At 44.5% G+C, this 22,668-nt stretch overlaps 1 protein-coding gene across 3 annotated transcripts in view; it reads left to right on the top strand.

Annotated features, from left to right (window-relative positions):
* LOC139110336 (protein muscleblind) overlaps nucleotides 1-22,130 on the top strand; it is a 350,852-nt gene extending 328,722 nt beyond the window's left edge. Inside the window, exons 6-8 of one of the 3 annotated variants that reach the window (XM_070670039.1) lie at nucleotides 2,826-2,875; nucleotides 8,373-8,457; nucleotides 9,701-22,130. In XM_070670039.1, coding sequence (XP_070526140.1) covers nucleotides 2,826-2,875; nucleotides 8,373-8,457; nucleotides 9,701-9,849 — 284 coding nt within the window. In that variant the 3' untranslated portion in view covers nucleotides 9,850-22,130. Of the gene's footprint in view, nucleotides 1-2,825; nucleotides 2,876-8,372; nucleotides 8,668-9,700 lie in introns of those variants that run through there. The other 2 variants (XR_011546981.1, XM_070670031.1) reach the window with 2 other exon arrangements.
* Nucleotides 22,131-22,668: the final 538 nt, after the last annotated feature.

Raw genomic sequence — 22,668 nt, 5'->3', positions numbered from 1 at the left:
CCATTTAATAATAATCAGTATATCGCTGCCTATCTTCTTCTGCGCTAAAGAGTTTGAACGCAAGCGACGCTTCTCGCATACCCGCATACCTGCGCCGATATTAAAAATCGACGTGCACCACTCTTTCCAATGTAAGTATCGCAGTAGCACTTTATTGTATTACATACGCCAAGCTTTAGCTCCACCGTCTCATTTAATTGTATTTACTCTATAATATATTTAATATTACTCTTTTAATTACCTTTCTTATAGAGTGTGTTGGCACGGAATCGTGCACTCTGTAGGCGATGCGGAATTTTGTGTGCTTACCTTCAACATTCTGCGTCTTTTCCGTACAGCGTAAAACTAGATTAATAAATAGCCTCCGATTTGCGCGCCGTGTGCATTCCCCCCGGAACCCAAACGTGAGAATCAAACTCGCTACCGAGGATTTTCGAGCGTAAAGCTCGCGATGTGCTCCACGACGACTAACTCGCTTTATTAAAACGCGCGATGGAATTTATTTAACGCTTATTATTATTTCGTTTACAACGAACGGCTTTAAAAATAATTAAATCGGTAGTGAGTTTCTTCGCTCGGAGCGATTTAGACTCGCGCGGATCTGGGTTCTCATAGGAAATGCACCGGTCGCTTTAAATGGGAAGTCATCTGTACCTATTTGCCTGATCAAACTGTCACCTCGACAAAACTCGATCTAGACGACACACTAGCGCATGCGAACACACGGTGTACTTGAAACGCTTCTTAGAAGAATTGCACGAGAGAGCGTACTCGTTCGAAGGATTCCGCCGCCCGTGGCTGCCTACTTTTAGTCGTCAGCCACGGCTGCCGGACGCACGGACAACGTGCAAGTTTAACCCGCCGATGCAACATTATGTTATCTCTCCGCCGTTCGTTTGTAGCGCAAGGGAATGAACCGGCGTGCGCGTACGACTTCTAACGACAGGCTCTGTACGAGACGAATGTGTGCCAGCCAAACACATATATGTAACGCCCGTATATATCTATATATACACATGCTATACACACATACACACACAGCGGTGCATGTGACGCGCGATCGTTCATGATCTCTCTTTCAACTTTCTGTTTCATGCTTGCCTCCGCCTGGATATCCATCGCACGTGTCTTTCAACCGAAAATTCACCATGCGCATACTGTTTGATCCACCTCCCGCCGATGCTTTTCATCCTGACCAATGCGACGTCCATCCCTGTGCGGCCCGCTCGGCGCACGATCTTCAATCTCCTAATTCACCGATCCTGAAACCATCCACGGCTGATCCTGTCGCGTTCCCGCCTTACCGAATTACACATGTGGCGATTGTGTGACAACTCTCCTACTCCGCGATCAAAAAAAAAAAAAAAAAAATTTAACGCGCCGCATTAAAAAAAAAAATTCATTGTCGTTTATCTGTAAAACTATCCCTTGTATAATAATGAATCGCGTAACACATCGTCGATACCGTTGCACGCCACTTGATGCGAAATCATTTTTTTTTCCCTTCGTGTTCGTTAACCAATCGCGAATGAAACTGTGGTGATGGGTTGCCGATGCTTTTCCTCTTCCCTTTTATTTTATTTTATTTTATTTTTTTTTTCTCTCGTTCCTCACAATCGCCGATCTCGTTTCGTTCGTTGGTGGCCACGCCGAATCGTTTGATAAATATTTGGCAAACGAATGAACGAAATAAAACGACACGCGCGGATTCCAACGTCGCGACTCCGAAATGACGGTCCGCGGTGATAAAACGAAAAATAAACGATATGATAATACCGATTTTATATATACATATATACGTACATCGCGGACGGTCGGCGGCGACCTGACACATGCGTTCTTGTTCTCCGCTTTATCACGTGCTTCGATCCGACTGGTTTGATTGATTTTTTCCGATTTCGCTTCCATCTGGCCGTGCATACATCCACACGTAATCTCCCATTTTCGATCTCTCTGTATCTACACACATACACACGAATTATGTATTACTTGTGACGAACATGTATCGATATATCCTCGAAAACGCTGGCTTAATACGTGTGCACCGCCGCATTATCTCGACGGATTCTTTCGACGTCCCCGTGGACGAGATCGAAATTAATGCCTGTGCAACTCTTGGCATCCGTCGAATTAAATATGTGTGCGTTACACTGCGCTCCCACGCGCGTGGCGACCAACGCTCTGAAATTCCCCCTTTTTCTCGTTTGCACGGCCACCGTGCGTGTAAACGAACTCGAATAAAAAAAAAAAAAAAATCAAATAAATAAATAAATAAACGACGGGCACGACGACAAGCCGACGATTCACACTTTCGTTTTCCGTAATTTACGCTTTCCATTTTTTTATTTTTTCATTTTTTTTTTCTCTCGCGCCCTTTTGCTCGTTGTTCGCATACACCGGCGCGTTTATCGGGACGACGAACGACTGATGCTGCAATTTAACCGACATCGTCGTGTTCCTTCGTGGAGTGCTTAATTATATAAAAAAAAAAAAAAAAACATACTAATAATAATCATCATAACAATGACGCAAAATTAAATGAATAAAACGCACGAAAAAAATTCTTCTTTTGGACCTGAAACGATTAAACGAATTCGATCTCGCTGCCGTACGTGTACCTGGATGCTCCGAAGACACGCTCTACGCGTGTCTCCTTTGATCTGGTGCCTTCTCCACCGAATTCAACCGACTGCGGTAATGAACGACCACCAAAAAAAAAAAAAAAAAACTACCGATACTTGAAAAAAAAAAAAAACCGTACGAACACTGCCTCGTTTGCTGCATGTGGATCGCCTTAGCAGCCTTAGCCACTGTCGGGGCCCAAGTGGTCCCCCAAAACGCTCACTGTGTCGTCTACACAGACAGCTGCGGACAGGTAGACTCATTATTGTAACCAGTTTTTTATCCGGTCTCGAATTTGCATCACAAGCGCCGCTCGCACAGCCGGGTTTTTCAGCGTGCATGCGAATCGCGGACTTCATTTGTTACCGCGCGACTGTTCGTTGTCGCGATAAATCTCGCGCAAGTCGCGAAGATAATCTTATCCGGCCCGCGGAAAAATCTTTGAACTTAAAAGCTGGGAATCACGCAGCGCTCTGATGCAAGCTCGAGCTTTAATTGCTGCTAACCTTCAAGGCTAACGAGAGAAAAGGATGTTGTCGCCGACGGTCACTCTGGACGAACGGATAATTTTCTTTCCCGCCTCGCGTGTTGGTTCGATCGGTGAGAAAGCTCTAGTTTGGTGTCTTTTTTTTTTTTCTTTTCTTTTACTCGAAGAGCGACACGCAATCCGCATCTCTCGGTAGCCTTGGCTAACACGTAGCTTTTCGGGGGCATCTCCCTCACGACTGCTCACCGCAACTATAACTGCGAATAACCACTGCCTTATCTGGTGTTTGTCTATTATTATTATACCAATAATTATTATTATGCTATTTCGAAAGCGTTGTCGTCACCTTCGCCCCCCATCTGACCCCCCCCTCTCGCCCGCCCCCTTTGGCCCACAACTTTTCCCCACACGTGCATACAAGACAGACATACATACGCCCGCAACAACGAGCACACACGAAACAGAAACCTACTCACGAAGAAAGAGATGCACGCTTTTTTTACAGTAATTTAGTATGATTAGTACTTTTGCCATTAAACAGTTTGCCATGTATCTATATATTACATACATATTATATACATATATATATATATATATATATATACATATATATTATTATATATCTATCATGCCATTGTCTTGAACCGCTTGTCTGATTAACGTTGCGCGTTATTTGTGGATGAAGGATATTGTCGGGATGTCTTTTAAACATTTTTCTGTATACGTTTACAACTTGAGTCTAATGCCACGTCTGAGAGCAACTTTCCTTGTACGCTTCAATATCTATTTGTAATTTTTTTTTTTTTTAATTTTTTTTTTCTCTCTTTCTTTCTTTTCTCTCGCAGTGCATCTTAGTGCAAGTAGCAATTACGACATGGACGACCGTTACGAACGACGAGCGTGTATATTGCATGCTCATTAACATTGTAATGCTAAAAAGAATTGAGATACCGAAGAGTACGAAGTACAGTCGTAGTTTTACGCGAAAGTCCTTTTTGTTGCGCGGAAATTACGAGTCTTTCTTGTTGTAATGTTTCTTATCAATATCGTCAATTTGCTTGGAGTAATCGATTTTTATATTATAGCATTGCAGTATTTCTTTTGTCGCTAAAAGCAGATAAAGTTTGTCAAGAAAATATTGTCGTAAATTAAAAAAATATTGTTATAAATCTTAAATTAAATTCTCTGATAATTCTTTATATAAAATTATATATAACAGTCGCGTCATCGTATATATTGCAATATAATTTTATAGCAGAAAATTAATATTTTTCGGCTGTCGCGAGCATCGACATCCACACAGAATTCGCGATATTCGCAATAATTTCGGAATTTAAACGCGTGAATTTGCCGGGTAAATCACTTGAAATGCTAAAATGTTTCGCATTCTCGAAAGAAGCCGATTATTTCGAAGCCGGGGCCGTTCGTAATTTCACCGAGCTATGACAATGGCGTGATTTAGGATACGTAGATTCAAAAAAAAAAAAAAAGAAAAAAAGCTGTGATTTTCGTGACGGAACATTGACGGGACATTGACGCACGACATTGTTCTTCCATTCACGACGTGACGCGTTTGTGCTCTTTTGCTTTCCGAATTAGCATATAGCTGCGAGAGACCGTGTTACTTTGTCGTACTGAACACGAACAGAATTCGAGTGATTTTCTTTAAAGAAAGCGCAATACGAGCTTTCGAGGATCGATCTCTCGACCAACGGGTCAAGATCGACGTCACGAATTAGAGCAAAAGTACACACGCAGCTTCCAGTTGAATCGCTCATTTCCGCTTACTCTGGTCAGAGAACGTGTCTCTTACGCTTGCACACTGATTGCTTTCCGACGCAATTAACTTGCCGCGGGAGTACAGAATATAGTATACATGGGCATGTAACAGAGAAACGCGTGCGAGCTTACGTCCGACCGTCATTCGAACCAACGATCATCTTCCACTTTTGTGACAAGGCTTTCTCCCCGGAGAACGATCGGGTCCGACCGATCGCCGCGCGTCCGTCGAAAACAATCTTTTTACCTACACACAATTATATATATATATTTTTTGGCTAGCTCTGTCGTTATGGTTGCGGAGTCGCAGTTGACATAGTGTGTTGAACTTATTTGCAGTAGAATATTATTAATTTAACGGCTTTACGACATCCCACATCCATATTATACGATATTGCCGATAACCGCTGATTATCCAACTCTCCAAGCCTTTCATTTCCACCCTCTCTGGCCGCCGCGGTCGCCCCGATCGCTTTGGCTCGCTGGCGTGGACCAGCCGGAGGACCCTTTCCCTCCGTGGCTTCAGTAGTGAGTGGATGTGTGTGTCTCGTAGTCCACGCACGCGAACCAAACCCTGACGGCGGCCCGGCTTCCGGCGGCACGTTGACGCTTGGGTGATGAACGCGCCACGTCGCCGGAAACGGCGACCTGATATCTCGGGCAACGCCGACGATCACCCAAGCAACGATGATCCCCCTTCTCCCCGGGCCATTATTTGCATGACCAGACTCTGTGTTCGTAGCGAGTTACCTCTTCTGCAATTGCAAGAATTGTTTACTATGATTACGATGGTTAATATTATGGTTAAACCACTTATCACTAGTTATTACGATTATCATTATTATTATTATACTGTTGCTATTAATGCTATCATGACTGTTATCACTTCCGTTACTCCTGCGTTCGAGGGTTTTTTTTTTTTTTTTTTTTTTTTTTAGATTTTTTTTCTACTTTTCCGTTGACCGATCTTCCTGTTGCCGTTACGATTTTTCCGAGCGCGCGAGATAACGAATTTTTTGCCGCGATCGTCGAGAGTCACACGACCCGGACGAGTCGTCAGCATCTCCGCGTAATTACGTTCTCATATATTTTGCACGCTTTTATGGTGAGCCTATGGTATACTTTCGCGCGATTATATATACCTCACTTTCGAATACTCTTGTCGGATTGATTTTTGTCACTCCCCCGCCGCCCCGCTCTTCACACCCCCCTTTTTTTCGTATATCTGTCTGGTAGGTTGTTAATGCTTTGACCTAACGTTTTTACGCTAACACGAAAACCGTACTCTGGAATTTGATGTTTAATCTACTTTGCTGCATTTGCCTCTTACGTATTATATATATTATATATTTCGGATATACGAGTAATTCTTCTAGATACGAGTGTACGTGTGTGTTTCCGTGTGTGTGTACATATAATATGCATACGTCTCTTGCCCGTGGGGTAGCAAAAGGGCCGGGCAGTAGCTGCAACCGTGATGGAAATGTCACCGCTTCACTCCGGGTCTCGCCTCGATCGCGTCCCTTCGGCAGATCGCTCACGTCTATCTCCGTTACGTTTATCGAACGTGGAGTACATTCCGATTCGCGACCCGCGGAGATCGCCGGCGATCTCGCAAACGATCCCGGAGCGTAGAAATTTGAAATAGAGCTTTCCGGACCGTTTTTCCGCCCTCGCCGATGCGCGCGGCCGCGTAGCATGTGCGAACATATTATATATATGCATACACACATCTCTATATGTAATTGTCGCTCTTATCTCGCGCGAATCCCGGGCTCACGTTGCGTTCCAACATCGTTTCTCGAGAGCGATGGGGAGAGAGAGAAAAGAGAGAGGAGAAAAGAGCGAGAGGCGCAGAGAGTTTCAAGCATCCCCTTTGGCAGATTCTTCCCGTTGCATTCCCGTATTTTGTTATAACACTAAAACTTCAGTCTAGTCGTTGTGCCTGAATGGCCCGCCGAGAAGAGGGCTTCCAAACCTGATTCGCAAATTCCCGCGCGGCGAAAATCACTTTTCCCCGCGAAAGTATATCAAAGTGCAGTTCGCGGCGGAAGTAAATCGGCGCGTACGGCAAATTTATCGCACGGCCGAGCGAACCTCGGCCGGGCCGGAAAATTCGCGCCCGCGAATACGACTCGAGATGAAATTTGCGAATCAAACACATATCCTTGTTTCTAGGCGCGCTCCTCACACTTGCCGTTCCGGAATGTCACGAATTAGCCTTAACGGAAGTAATCTCACACGCACACACGAAACCGGCACGCGTCGCACAGACGCAATACGCAAATCTTCCTTCAATTCTGGCCCAAAGTCAAGCCAAAACTTTAAATTGCAAAAACAAAATCATCCCCCGGCAAACCGTAAATGTGTCCATCTCGGTAGAGTTAACACGACTCAGACGACTCTGTTGCAGTCGGTTAGAATTATTTTAATTTTACACCACGACGTATACCGTGCCATACAAAAAGAAAAAAAAAATGAAAAAAAAAGAAAAAACAAATGTCCTGTTTGAAAACCAAAGTTCTACTGCAAATTTATCACTTAATTCGCATGTGCGAATACTCGGCGGTCGGTCGGTCTCCTCATTTACTCTTGTTCGACGTTAAAGAAACGTCGCTTGGAAACGCTATTCGTTTTAAACGTCAACTCGACCGCGCCGATTATTGGCACATTAAGTAGCAATTAATTAATAATATACGAACGGGTCTCCTAGAGCATGTAATGAACTATGAATATGCTCTAACACTGAGAAATCGTGATTTGTGTGGCTGTGCGAGAAATCTTGGAGACCATAAGACTGCTCAAAAATGTACCGAGTCACCCGACACGACACAATAATTATTAATTAATTTTTATGGCTAAATAAATTGAAAATTGGATTGATGCGCGTTGAATTCAAAAACTAAAAACAAAAAAAAAAAAGAAAAAAATGAGGAAAAAAATAATGAATACTTTATAAAGCTTGTATCGAATGCAGATCAATTAATACAATTTGCCGGTATTTTTGGATTATCAATAATACCAATAGGTACACAGCCTCGTGTTTGACGAGCATTATCGAACAGCGCGCTAACGTTTATTCCTCACTCGTCCAATAAATGAGATTGCCTTGCATGCGTCAACTAATTCTGTGATTAACGAAGTACGGGAGTAAACTCACGGTCATTAAAGCGTTCCATTTCAAATCCACTTTGACATCGGAACGAAATGAACTCGGTTTTCGGGTGTCGACATTTTTTAGCAGTCTTGTACGAGAGAGAAAGAGAGGGAGAGAGAGAAAGAACAGATGCGGCTGTATGTGTACCAGCGTGAGTGACATTTGCAGGAAAGTTCATACGTATGTATGCGCGTGTGTATGTGTGTGTGTGAAGTACTGTAAGTTTCTCCTTTCTTTTTTTTTTTTTTTCTTTTTTCCTTTTTTGCAAATCGTTCCCCATTCACCGATCTCATCCGCTATAAGAGTGTCTGGCACATTTTCTTTCAGTTACTGGACACCCTCCCGGTGTGCCAAGATTTTAATCGACAAGTGTGCAACCGTCCCGCCTGCAAGTTTATTCATCTCAGTGACGGTGAGTTATTGGGAGGTGGCGTTTATTTAAATTGCCTATTCAAATGCGAGAGAGGTATTATCACTGCGCGCGAGGTTGATTATTTCTTGATAACGCGTTAATCGTATTTAATCGTCTATTCCTCTCGGTTGCGCCTAATTAAAATTATTAATCACCAGTATCAAATTCGAATAAATATGAAATTGCGCCCTGCTATCGAATCCGGAATAAGGATACAAGTCAATAATCCGGGAAGCGCCGATTCGATTGATATTCATCGGGCACTTGAGCGGTTTTCAAATTCCTTTCCGGCTGCGCGGATTGATATCGACAACGAGATTTCCGGCGGGGTCGACAGTTTCGGCGAAGTAACCGGCGACAGAAATTCGGCTATTGGAATTCCTGCGCGACAGAAGTATCCCCCGCGAGAGCGGAGTCTGGCGAACAGCCCTCCCATCGTCCTTTGTGCCGCCGGTCGATTTCGCGCGAATTTGCCAATTTTGCGTGCGGGACGCGTCGTCGTCGCGATTACGAGCGATAAATCACTCGCGGTTTCATCGCACGAACGAGCCCCGTGCGTTAAACTTCGGTCTTGCGACGTCGATCGCCTTCGTTATCCCGCCGCGTTATCGCTCGCGCTTTGGCGTTTAGCGCGCGAACGACTCCCGCGGATGTAACGACCGAGTTCTTTTGCCGAGGCCGCCGCGTCAATTAGATTCCAGTCCCGATAATGAGCCAGCCGACGTTACTCAAGACGAGGCAGAAGCGCTCCTTTCTCGACAATTAGCGATACTTTTTGCGCGATCAATCGCGAACAATATGCACTCGAATAACGAGCGTTATTTCTATCGCTGAAAATTTGCATGGGTTCCTTTGACGTCGGCCGATTGAGAATATTTATGCCCCGCGCTCATACTCGATGAATATTGCAATCAATGTTCGGTGTTTTCCTTTTCTCTGAATATTAAATGCGCGGCACGGGGCATTTAAATACATTTATATTTATGCGACGCTTCTTAAATAATAATCTCGCCGGGATAGTTTTTCCGCCGCCCTGGAACGACACACAGCGCTTATTGGCTCGGTCTAATTTCATATCTGAAGGTGCATTTTAATTTTGTATTCGATGCCAAAGTGAAATTATGATTGTCACGAGCTGTGAGTATTTTCTTAGCGCACCCGAGCCACTTAGAAACTTTTTTGCGTGCGCGTGGCTCGCGCGAGAGCAATCTACTAATCTAATTTTTCTTTACGGAATTTTTAGGAAACGTGGAGGTGATCGAGAACCGTGTAACGGTGTGCAGGGACGCAGTGAAGGGTGCGTGCATGCGACCTCAGTGTAAATATTACCACATACCGGTCACGCTGCCGCCGGCACCTCTGATGGCGATCGCAACGTCCGCCTCGCCTTAGGGCTGCTTCCGGTGGACAAACGAGGAAAAAAGGGCCCGATAACTTGCACGCCGGGTTCGCGAATCGAGGACGGCCATCGGCGGTGAGCAGAGCGAGCGAGAAGAGACCGTTGGGCGCCAAGAGGAGCGAAGAGCGCCGTCGTTCCTGTTCGTCGACCCGACTTCGCCCCGACAGGGTGTCGATATTCCTCCGCGACACTCCTCTCCGATGCACGCGTTTACAATGCACTCGCACGTACGCGCGAGGGTGCGTTCAGGTGACGCAGGGGTGGAGAAGAGAGAGATAAAGAGGGAAAAAAATAGCACGCGGCAGGAAAAGTAAGAGAAAGTAGATTTCCGGGGGAGAAAAGAAACGTAAGCCCGAGAGTCCTTTTTGCGCGCGAGATAAATTGCCGAAGAGGAGAGAGCTGAGACCAAGGGAAGGCGCGAGGAAAGGATGATCGGCGTGGAGGCTGGAAAGCTCGAGCAGTCCGACGTATTCTTCGCGGAAATTCGTTGCGACCGGTACCGAGCTGGCAAGCAAAGTCTTCCTCGATGTCGCCCTTACGTTCCCTCGATTTACATTTGGCTTCCCGCGTATCGGGCTCCGAGCGAGAAATCGGCGCTACGTCCCAGCCTCCGCCACGTCCGTTTTTCGCCAGCTCGACCGATCGGCTCTTCCGGGTCGGGCATCAGACGGGGAAAACAGCGACGAAACTTTGAACGCCCGTTCTTCATGCGATCGGGAGAGCTGGCGAGCAACGATACCCGCGCCAAGTCCTCGCGACTTCCTGCGAAATCGCCAGATTCCCTTCTCGATCTTCATCGGTAATCGGCGAGCGATAGTTTTCTCAACGGCGCCAAAAGTTGGCAATCAAAAAAAAGAAAAAGAAAAAAAAAAGGGGTCGTTTTTACTCTTGGAATTCAATTTTAATTGCACTGCGGTCGAAGCGATTGAGAAATGAAAGAAACAAGGCATATGTATTATCTATTTTTATTTCCGTGCTATTATACAGCAATTGTTTTTTAACGGTACCAGCGAGGTACTTGTAACGATATTTTCGCATTAAGGAGACTACAATTTTCTTCCTTTTCCTGGTTCGCCGCGCGCACCGAGTGTCTTCTTTCGCCGTTCACGAGACATGCCCGCGATAGGAGCCGGAGAGAGCTCGTCTCGAAATATCGTTCTATAAAGGCATATTATTATTATTATTATTATTATTATACATATAATTATATATATATTCACGCCAAGTTGCGGCGTGAGAAAGAGCGAGAGCGAGAAAGAGATCGTAATCTTATCACATAAGTAGACTAGCTAGAAGCCGCGGACTGACGCGATGAAACAAACGATCGAAGAACACCGAGGAGAGAAACATATATAATACAAAGATATTATATGCTATAACGACGATAAGATATCACCGAGACGACAGGGGGAAATTTACACGAGACGATTTAGCGCGGCGAGAAAATAAAAAAAAAACGCATATAACGAAGTTTTTTATACTCGTATATAACAAATCTCAATTATATTTTGTTTTTTATGATAAATAACGTAAACGCCTGTGTGTATATACGTACGTGGGGAGACGTGTACATGTATGTGTATGGATACGCGAGGGGGTGGCAGCGCGATATCTCGCTCGCAGGGGAGTATGGTAATCGGCGGATTAATTGGCGGCGATTCGGCCTCGATTGATTCCGATCGCACGAGTGATTTCAATTCTCGGAGGAAAGCCTTAGGACGGAGATTCGGTCACTTGACTCCCGAAATGTATATGACAGGACTCACGCGATAAGAAATTGTATTTCATTGACTTCGGGGCAGTTGGGAGTTAGAAGCAGGAGATGAGACGTCGCATAGTACTTTCCTGGAGCGAATAAAGGCTGCCGAGAAAATGGAAGATTCGTTTTATATCTGCTGTTCGAAACAAAAAAAAAACACACACATAAAAAGAAACAATCGATCCGCTAGATCGCGTATAGGTTTACACGGTCGATAGGAAATAAGTTTACACGTTGTTTCAGTCTTCGTGGACGCGCGACCCTTCGTGAATAATTTAATAATTAATATCCTTTAATCTGACGGTTCTTTATTTTCCGTGAAGGACCTCCTCCATCGATCGAGTCTTTCGTCATTAAATGCATTCTTCATGGCGACTTCTTCGTGCACGCTTAATTGCATCTTTGGAGCTACTCTCGTCACGATTACGCGTGCACTATGCATCTATATATTATATACACACACGAATTTCGCGCCTGCGAATCTCATTTCTTCCCCGCGGTTTGAAAATTTTTAACGACACGTTCTCGCGTCCAGAAAGGAAGAATGTTCCGAAACGATATTTTTTTACGAGGTATACATATATATGTCGAAAATATTAATCTTAAGGCACGCTTGCGGACCTAATTTCCTCGAAAGTGCTCCACGGTACGGTCGCCCACTCGACGCAGATCGACTAAGAGAGAGAGCCGATCTCTCGGAATTTGATTTGCGGGTCCGCGATCGGCCCGGAGCCCCCGAAAGTTTTCACTACGCGTATTCGAGTTCTTACAAATACGTGGCAATTGCTTGAAAGACATTTTACCGTCCAGGAGAGGCTTACACCAACTTTCCCGACCAACGACATGATACGACCTATCGGGTACTCATTACCGGGGTACATTGCGAAAATGAAAAATGCACTTTTGAACTAGTCATGATGATGGGACTGGATCCTTCACGAACTTCCCTTTTTGTACTGTTAAATGCGTCCTTTTTCCCTTCGTTTTTATTTTATTTTATTTTATTTTTTTTTTTTTGTTATAAATTCTAGGTTGACACACCGATTGTTCAATCGAGACATTTCGACGGTAGCGTGATTATTTAAACGAAATTTAGGGATACCACAAAGTACTCTAACGACAAAATAAGTAAGTAAGCCTACGGATATAAAGTAATAAATAAATGAAAAAAAAAAAATTAAAAAATAAAAATTACACACATTAAACGAGTGATTAAAGAGTTAAGCAAGTAAATGTTCCTGTACAGCATTTAAGAATCAAAGGACACTCTTATCAAAGCAAATGGAGAAACACAGATTATACACCTTTGGTATTAGAGGGGAAGGATCCGAGGCTGCCGGTGGGCGCGAACGTAGCCGGAAGTTCAACTTTGTAAATTACTCGTGTACATAAGATAGTATTATCGCGCGAGAGAGATAACTCGCGATTCTAGCGTAGGCGGAATAAAAGTACTGAGTATATTCTAGGAGCGTCATTGAGACCTTCAAGTCGTTCGCCAAGAAAACCCGGACGAGCGGAAAGGGCGTTTTGTAGGCGCGGTGATCCCTTTTATAACTTGCGTGCTCTTTTTTTAATTTTTTTTTTATTTTTTGGTTTTTTCCCCTCTCATTCTGTTTCTTTCTTTCCTGTAAAACCTTCGCGCGCTGACCTTTCGAACTCTTCCCTTTTATCGACATGCTTCTTTCTCGACACTGTGATTCTAGTCATGTGTTCGAAATCATTTTAATGTCTTTCTCCCTTTGACACCGGTTTCTTTCCAAATGCCCGCAGCCATTCGAGCCTTCGTTCACCCGTTTTGTCTTTGTATTACCGCGGAGTGTGCGACTCGGGAGAAATGCGCGCGCGACCGAGAAACGAATGGGAAAGAGATATAGGAACGAGTTCCTCCGTGCCCATACTTAGTATGTATATAGATTTAATTAGATACGCATAGGAAGAGAAAGAGAACGTCAGAGAGACATACGTTATATTATACATACGTATATTGCGTACGTTATATTCTATAAAATTAAGTACAATAATCTATGAATGTCCATTTAAGTGATTCAATGACACCACGAAGAGGAGAGATATTTTCAATTGTGATTCCACTTAGGGTACGCTCGAATATTTTCTCGTAGAGACCCGAGGGGCCCCTCGCGCCCCGTTCTTCGGGACGTTTCTTCTTCTTCTTTCGACTAAACCGCAGCCGGACCCCGTTCGCCGCGTCCTCGCGCTAAGCGGCGCGACCCTGCTCGGACGAGGCGAGGTCCCCTTCGGGAAGTAAACTCCTTTCGCGATGGCACGGTTCGTTAAAGCTCAGGTCGGTCCTGATCCCGGCGCGCTCGAGCACGGGGGAAAAACGAGCGGGACATGCTCGCCGAACTTTCGGGTTTCTCTCGTCCCCGATCGCCGTGCGGTGAAGTAGTTTTAGGTAAACGGTCGTACGCGACGACGCATCTGATAGCGCGAGATTTTCACGGTCGGTCAGTACTACCCGTCTTTCCCTTTAATACCAAACGCTCTAGCGAGTACACGATACATGAACGAATATTGTAATTAATAATCTAATATTTGCGCGAACAAAATGATAAAGAGATGAGCGAAGAAAAAAAAAAGAGAGAGAAAAAATAAACGAAAGAAGAATCGAAGCGCTACTCCGACTTACGGATGCAAATGCCGCGAGGGTCATTCTAAAAAAAAAAAAAGTGATAACTAAAACAATGAAAAGATAAAAAAAGAAGAAAAAAAAAGAAAAAAAAAAGAAAAAAGAAGACAATGAGGAACACGGTGAAAAAGTCGCGATGAAATCCACTGGAGTTTGAGCTTCCCAACTTGAGTCAAGGGTTTTAGCTGCTGCAGCAAGCAATCACAAAGCAAAACGATTATTTGTATATGTAATTAAGCGAAAAGCCCGCTGGCGCAAGCCGTGTTTCCGGGCTCGTTTTCCGGCGCCGGGGAGTCTTTCGGCGGATCAAATACCTTTCCCGAGGGAAAAGCGACCGTCGGCGAGACAAACGCGCCCGGTATTCGCGGCGCGGAGTTCGGCGGGCGATTTGTATACGCTGCCGCTTGTATATCTACGTATAACGAGAACGCTGCTTCGCACGGCCGGCGATCGCGTGCCGAATCGCACGAGAAACGCGGAGGCGAAAAGACTCATTCGCGTCAATGTTAATTCACGATCGAAGGTTTACAATTTCCGAGCGATTCCGGATCAGCGCGCGCCTCCGTCGTAAAACCGGGAATTCGCGATTAAACGCAGCCGTCGACGGCGTTATCGGCGACGGAGCCCTCGATGACAAACGCGACAGTTTCCTCCCTCGTAACTTTCAGAGCCCGCGCGAGCAAAAGTTGACGTTTCCGGACTCCGCTCTCGTGCGTTCCGCCGCTCGTCGGCCACATACGCTCGTGTGTACCTACCTAGCTTCCTACGCGCTACGCATTTTTTGACTCTGCTAGGAACGTGGAAAGGGCTGAAGAGAGGACGGATTAAAGATTTGCCGAGTGAGGCCGAAAAGGAAATGGGAACGATGAAGCGCGAAACGTTACCAAGCTCTACAGAGAGAACCGGAAAGGCCCGGCCAGCGATAGTCGCGATTATTTCGAATGAAATAGGGAAACAAACGCGAGCGTTTAAGCTATTAATCCGCCTAATCAAGATTGCCCGTCGACGATTGCGGCGGCCGCGTGCCCGAAATTGCCTGAGCGAAATCCCTGACAAGATTAATGGAGGTGTTATTCGTAAATTCGACCGATTATCGCGTAACATGTAGAGATGATATCGTGGACGAAGTAATATTTTCTTTGAACGTTGCTTTCGATGGAGGAAATGCGAAAATCGGGGAAAGACAAATTGTTTATTATCATTGCTTGTGCATTAATTTACTTTATATGTCGCGTTAAAACTTTTAAAATTAATTCCTGTTAAATTAATTAAAGACGAGATAATAATCAAACGTTATGCTAATTATATTACTTTTATATTTATGAAAATTAAACGACTGAGATAATTAATATGATTATTGTTTTGTGTGCGTTGAGTTTGTATCTTTAATTAAGTGAGTTTATTACAAAAGTGTATTTCAGATGATGACAAAAGTCGATTAAAATATTAAATTTAGACTGATTAGACTTTGTAACAAAATTATATATTGCGTTTTACTTTTCACGGAGATGAGCTATCTTCTTAATTAAATATCTCTGTCATTTCGTAATAATATTCACACCGATGTAAAATGTGTCGCGGAATAATTACGACCACTACTGGATTTCTCTGTAGAGACGTTTCGAGCTCTCACGTGTAGTGCGCGTTTTTTTTTTTTCCTTCTTTCTTTTTTTTTCTTTTCTTTCCCTACGTGACAATTCGTGTAAAACGAGAAGTCGCGTAGACTAAGAAAAGAAATTAAAGAAGGAGATGTATCGAGACGGGGCGGGAGTGAGTATATAATGCTGTAGAGGAAACGGGAAACGAGATGAATTTTACAGAACAGGCGAATTGTAGCCGGATGTTATTTCACATACATGTACCCATGTATGTACGTGCTTACGTGCATGTGAACGCATTCCGGAATTGAGCAATCGCTCCCTCGATGCTGTACGCGATTCTTCAAAAGAGTTCCTTTTATTCAGAGTACTGTTGCATATATGTAGACGGACTTTTTTTCCCTCGAGCACGTGGGCGATTTTCCTCCGCTGGCTGGTGCGCGAGATCGCGGGAGAAAAAAGCGACGGGAAGGAAAAACGCATTTCGGTGAGCGGTGGCGGGTGTCATCCGCAGCCACCGACGTCACGATTTTTGAGGGGCCGCCAGCAAGGAACGGCCCGCGAGTTCACATCCGCAAACGTAGCGGGAAAAATTGTCTAGGTAAAGGGAAAGCGATTAAAAAAAAAAAATATAAAAAAAATAATAAAAAAATAATTAATAATAATAATAACGAGAACATTTAAGCGACTTTCTAGGTAAAGAGCCTCGACATCGGTAGCTCGATGTCGACGGACGTAAAACTTTTCGACTAAGCTAACGAAGACTATGGATATTTTTGAATTAGATTATTAACACCTAGCGATACATAGTAGCCCCCATCCCCCGCAAAGTAGGAGGCGATTCTTGCCGATGAACTAATTGCATGCCGATGTATCAGCGTAAGCTTGGTAGCTTCAGTAGATAGCGATTGTCGCCGCTAGGTCGCCCTCTCGCAGGCACTCGCCCTGCGATCCTCCCCATTCGCCGCGACGAGAGACTACGAGAGCAGCCCGCGGATATCCCTGCGCTCGCTCCTTCGTCACTTCTTCATTTCTGCTTTCCATGCGCTCTCCCCGCGGCTTCTTTCCCCTGGTCCCCTCACCAGCGAGCGAAAAAAAGAGAGAGAGAGAACACAAAAGAACGCGAGAGAAAGGACGGCAGAAAAGGCGAGATAGAGTTACGCTCGCGCTAGTAATGCTTAATGTCTCCGTAATATTATACACGACATACTATTTACGATGACTTTAGATGAACTAGAGTACTCGAGGTGAAACACTAAACGAGCAAGAGCGGAACGCTTCCACCGAGCTCTCGCGACGAACCTAGGAGGCACGCTTCCTCGACGGGAAATATTCCATCTCGCTGGAGACGGACACGTCGCGGCCGACGATACTCCTTGGGAAACGTTCGCCGCGCACCTTCGGCTCGAAATCGACGACAGAAAAAGCGTCCGGAGCAGCTTCCCGGTCACCCGCCCCCCCCCAGAAATTCACCCCGGAACATCCGGTCCGGTTCTCGCCGGTGAACCTTTAACCCGCTAGTTCGCGTAGAAGAGTACCCTATATACTACTTACGAATTACGAGGCAGTTGTAATCGCGCCTTAGCCCAGCGATTTCGAAGTGTTTAACGTATTAGAAGGTAGCGCAGGAGTTCGTTTCGTCCGGATTCAACACTTACGTAGGTTTCCGAGTTCACCCTCCTGTTATCTCCGGGTCGTCATCTCCGCGTTGATTACCGATCCAAGTCGAGCGTGTTTCTTCCCCGCTTGTTGTGTAAGCTTTTGCGCCTCCCGCGAGATGCTTCTTAGATCCCGTGATCCACTTACAAGAACACGTTCGCGTACAGACTCGCACACACGTACGCCAACACGTACACGCGCCTCGTAGTTACATAAATATATTAATATACAGAATATATAACACTTGACGCCGTAGATTTAGTGTGTTCAACCCCATTCACTAGTAGGCATGTTCGCATACCCAAGAAGCCACGCTAAGGATAATTACGTATAGAGGATTCTCCTAATGAATGTGCGCGCGTAGTTAGATCGGCTCGCTTAACAGATGATATCCTTATTGCTACTTGCTGCGTCGACAATTTTCTTCGCCGTAGTTTCGGCTGTCGATTTAAAAGCGATCGCAAAATGGCATTGTTTTTTTTATTTTTTCTTTTTTTTTTTTACGTCAGGCCCATATTAATCAATATTCTGCATTAAAAAAAAAATTAAATTTTCTGTGATTATTTGCTGGCAGAAATTATTGAAGTTTGTGAAATACAATAACGATTTATTTATTCGAAATGAATAATTTCTCCGCGGCACTTGCCAGCCTTTTTATTTTCCAATTTTTATCAGAGACATTTCGGTACGAAGGAAAAATCGAGCTTTAATGCGAAATTTCTTTTAATCGACGGTGACAACTATCGCGGATTAGTTGGCGTTATCCTTCGAGCGTCTTTTATAATGCTTTCTTTGCCGTCAAGCATTTTCCTCGATACTACAACGCGAGATGTACTTTCTATTCGCAATATTAGTTCCCAGGTGCCTTTATCAGTGAAAACGAAAAACGGTTCAGCGTTAACACTTTACTTTACATCTTGCGAGGATGGCTTGATCTCTAATCCCTATTCCCTGCCCCTCTGAACGTAATAAACACGGTCGCCCCCCTTGACTACAAGTTTCTGCGAACAAAAGAAACAATAAAAATTAAAAAGTAAAAAAAAAAAAAAATTAATAAGTAAAAGTAAACGGCGAACAACGCTTAAAGACTAAATTGAAGTAAATCCTATCGGGAATCTGTAAGATTAAAGAAAAAAGAAAAAAAAAAAATATTAATTAATTAATTAATTAAAAAAAATCACCTAATATTTAAGGTCATGAATTTATAAAAGATATTTACACTTTAAGGAATAAAGAGAATCTTCTGTGGCAGCATAATATACAGAAAATTACTAGTTCGACACTTAAACTAACCGTAATGTTGGGGACGAGGACGAAGGATTTTCTGGATACGCGAGCGCGAGGACAAGTGTCCCGACGATCCTTCGGATCGCTGCGTCTTCCGACAGTGATGTAACTATTAACACGTAATCCTTTAACGTTATATTTTTCCGGTGGTAGCTCTCGCGTTGCCGCTGAACGCCGCGGCGTGTTTTCGGTACCGGTGGGCGACGCTCGGGGACGTTCACCACGGCGACCGTCGCGTTTAGCGGAAGTGCGAAGGCTGCATTAGCCATCGGCAGTTTGTGATATATTTAGTGAAACAAATTAAAAAAAAATGGTTGTTATTCAAATTAAAAAAAAAAAGAGAGAGAAGAAAGAGAGAGAGGGAGAGAAAGAGAGATTGAGAGAGAAAAAGAGAGAGAAAGGAAAGAAGAAAAAAAAAAGCGCCTAGCGGTTTTACATCCACACTTATACACCGAAAATGGATTTGGTAGTATGACTGCGCACGCTGCTGAGAGCGATCCGATCCATGTACTGAGACTAAATCTCATAGGGCATTCCGTGGTAGATGACAAAGTCGCTCTCTCGAAGCCTTTTGTGGTCTTTCGCGGTTTCGAAGAGCGTTCGAAGTGGTCAATTTGCATGGAAACAATTTGACGATCGAAACCGATACTCCAATGACGTAATTTTTATAAGATTTCTAATGTTCGACATGAGTCTTTTTTTTTTTTCTTAATAATAAATTTAATAAATTAATTTCACGAGCATCTTAAGAACTTGCGCATCTCAGAACTCGTTCGCTCGAGTCTCGGAGCTTTTAAAGCAACACCTTCCTTCCCTTGCTAACGATCACCGGTCGTGGGAAACTGAGGTCCAGACGACAAAACGCTTCTCCGGAGAGCACCGTCAATCTACCAGTTCGATATTGTTTATTATTACGCAACGGTTTTATATACACGTCGAGTCACTTCCGATCGCATCCGCGGCGCATAATTGTTCACGAGAGAATCCGCAGCTCGATTTCGCTACCCTACGTCGTTCCTCTCAGCAGCGTCGGCCGCCGTGTATAACTAATTGTAAATTTTAGGTATTACCGCGCGTATAATAAGGAAATAAAGAGAGAAAGAGAGGAAAAAAGAAGAAAAAAAAAAAAAAAAAAAGCGATAAGTGAGAGTGTGGCGAACTATCGGAGGAGAGGAGGAATAAGATGATAAAACAAAAATGATAATACACGTAACACACACACACTATATATATTGTAATATTATTTTTCGAACATAGTAATGTAATGTAGAATATAATATATATATTATATATATATTATATATATTATCATATTGTAACGATCATTTCGTATAGCGCTAGGACGAGAGGCGTCTTTTCGAGGTCTAAGTGAATTATATTCAGGTGGGCCAGGCGCGAATCGGGCGCGTCGCGCGGCGCGGGACCCCACGATGATATTTTTACCAGGTTTTTCGAATATCGGAGATCTCCCGTTTCCTATATAATGAGAACTTGCGTCCCCGCGCCGCCGCCGGCTCAACCCCCCGCGCCTGTTAATTAGCGATCGCCCGCCCCGGGCCAGTCGTCGGGATTCGGCTCGAGCTCACGTCGTGTTCAACCTCGTACAAATGTCGAAGCAACCAGCCAACATTATACTATATTGCACGCACTGTCAAACGTACGTTACGTACACGAGCAACAGCAAACGATACAACCGATCGCCGCGCGCTTACTGCGGATCCTTGAGGTGGGCCTTCGTTGTAATTTAGATTCAGGGAGCAATTGACGTTCTTTTCGCGGGTCTAAATTTTTTCCGCGGTCATGCCCGAGCCTCCTTTTCGTTTTCGCGGGAAGGGAAGGAAATTCGCGTGGACGCAAAATCGTGCCATCACGCTGGGTGGGAGGTTGACCGTACGGGGAAGAATACGGTATATTTTTTATGTAGGTACGCGAGGGTTACGGAAAATATATTTTATTGCCGATGGACGGAGTGCCGTGTGCAGGACGCGACTTTACGGGGGACAACGGGACTGTCTCCTTTCTGATTTTCAGACGTTTCTCTAAGTAGACTCCTCAATTCGGCAATTATTCGAAGCCAAGTCTGTGTCGGTTGTTCCCGTCCTATAATAAAGTACAATTAGGCGGTACTGATGGAGCAGAAAATAATAGATAAAAAACGCATCCGTTGATTTCGAATCTCCGGACGACTGGCCGGCGGGATGTTTTTCAATTGGCCGCTGCGGGGACCAAAGCGACGCGATCGAGATCCATTTCCGGCGCTTTGTTCGCCGAGGCCGGCCCGCGTGTATCTTAATTCTTCATTGTTCGCAGAAGGGACGAAGAACAGAGAAACGAGACGTGTACAGCGGGAATGGTTGGTTATAATATGAGTAAAAAAAAAAAAAAAAAAAATAAGAAAATGAGAAAAAAAAAGAAACAAAAAAGTAAGAAAAGGAAAGTCAAAACTCACTTCCCCGTTCCCTCCTGCCTTTTTTCCCCTTTTCACCTTCCACTTTTGAGTCCATCATTTTTGGAAACTCCCTCGATTGTCGGCCCGATACGTTCAACGCAAAGCGAGATGTTTCCCCGACGGCGAGAAAACGACTGTGTAAATTTTCGAAGACTAATGTAATACGTAAAAAAAAAAAAAAAAAAAAGGAAGCGAAGAAAAATAAGAAGGCGAGAAAAAGAAAAAGAGAAGAAAAGAAAGGAAAAAAAGAGAAAAAAAAAAAAACGTTTATCAGTACGTTACGTTTTTCGGCGCACTTGTCGGGCACGATTGACCGCCGAGTGTTTGCGCGCCACGCGTAATTCAGAATCCACTACGACGGGCTGCGGCCGAGATAGAACTTCTTTCTTTCGTTTTGTTTTTATATGCAGTTGTTATTCGATGTTTTGTTGTACGAATATGCTGGCATGTTAAATCGTGGGTGAGAGCCAGGAGTCGCGGAGCTGGACGTATCTATTTTCTGCGAGGCGCAATCGGCTCGGCTTGCGGCGTTCGCGTTTTCGCGCGCACGGCAACGACCCCTTCACTTCGTCGTTTTCCCGAAAGAAAACGAAGAAAAAAAAAAAAGAAAAAAGAACAGCGGCGACTCGATAGCCGAGAACGTCGAACGCGCAGCGATATTTCGCAGGACGCGGTCGGACCGGTCGCAAATTTCGTTCGCGCGAACGGATTGCGCGTCGCTTTTGATAGAGAAGAGAAGTAAGTGTGCGGACTAGAGGAAAATTAACATTGTGATGTTCATTGATCAAATATGTCAAAAGAAGGAGGCCCACTGGTTGAGGCCCGACATTTCTGAGTACACTATAAATAATAAATATTATGTAAAATTTATTGAACCCTGCGCACGTTTTATTGCACCGCCTTGTATCCTCCGCGCGACTTGGAAGACTTCCGACAGCGAAGATTAAAAATAGCTCTCAATTTTTAATTTTAATGATATTTAATTCTCCGTATATTTGCGTATCATATTAAATAAAACGCGGTGTAATTCACGCCTCCTTTCAGGCGCCTTTGAAGTCGCGGGATCTCTCGCGGATTTCAGCGTTTGAAAGCCAAGCCGCATTCGCGGCAGCTAATCGCGGCCAGTTGAACGTGCACCGCGAAATAATATCGCACGTTCACCGAGTGGCACGATAGCAGCGATAAAGCCGCGGTTGCGCAGTCAAGTCGGAAAATAGCTCGGACGCCGCCACTTTCGCTACGTGAAAATCCATCCTGAGGCTGGCCTCGATAGTAACAGCGTCCAAACGCGAACGACGCGGGCGGAGATCCTCTCTCGGTCGATAGCACGGAAACATGAGTGGAAATTGCAGATTCATCTGGCCGCCAACGAAATTTCGAGGAGAAAACGTGGAGAGTTCGTGATCGCGTTTC

The sequence above is a fragment of the Cardiocondyla obscurior genome, linkage group LG20, assembly GCF_019399895.1.
Source record: "Cardiocondyla obscurior isolate alpha-2009 linkage group LG20, Cobs3.1, whole genome shotgun sequence".
NCBI lineage: Eukaryota > Metazoa > Arthropoda > Insecta > Hymenoptera > Formicidae > Cardiocondyla > Cardiocondyla obscurior.
The sequence above is the reverse complement of the archived record's forward strand: the minus strand, read 5'-3'. Positions and strand labels throughout refer to the sequence as shown.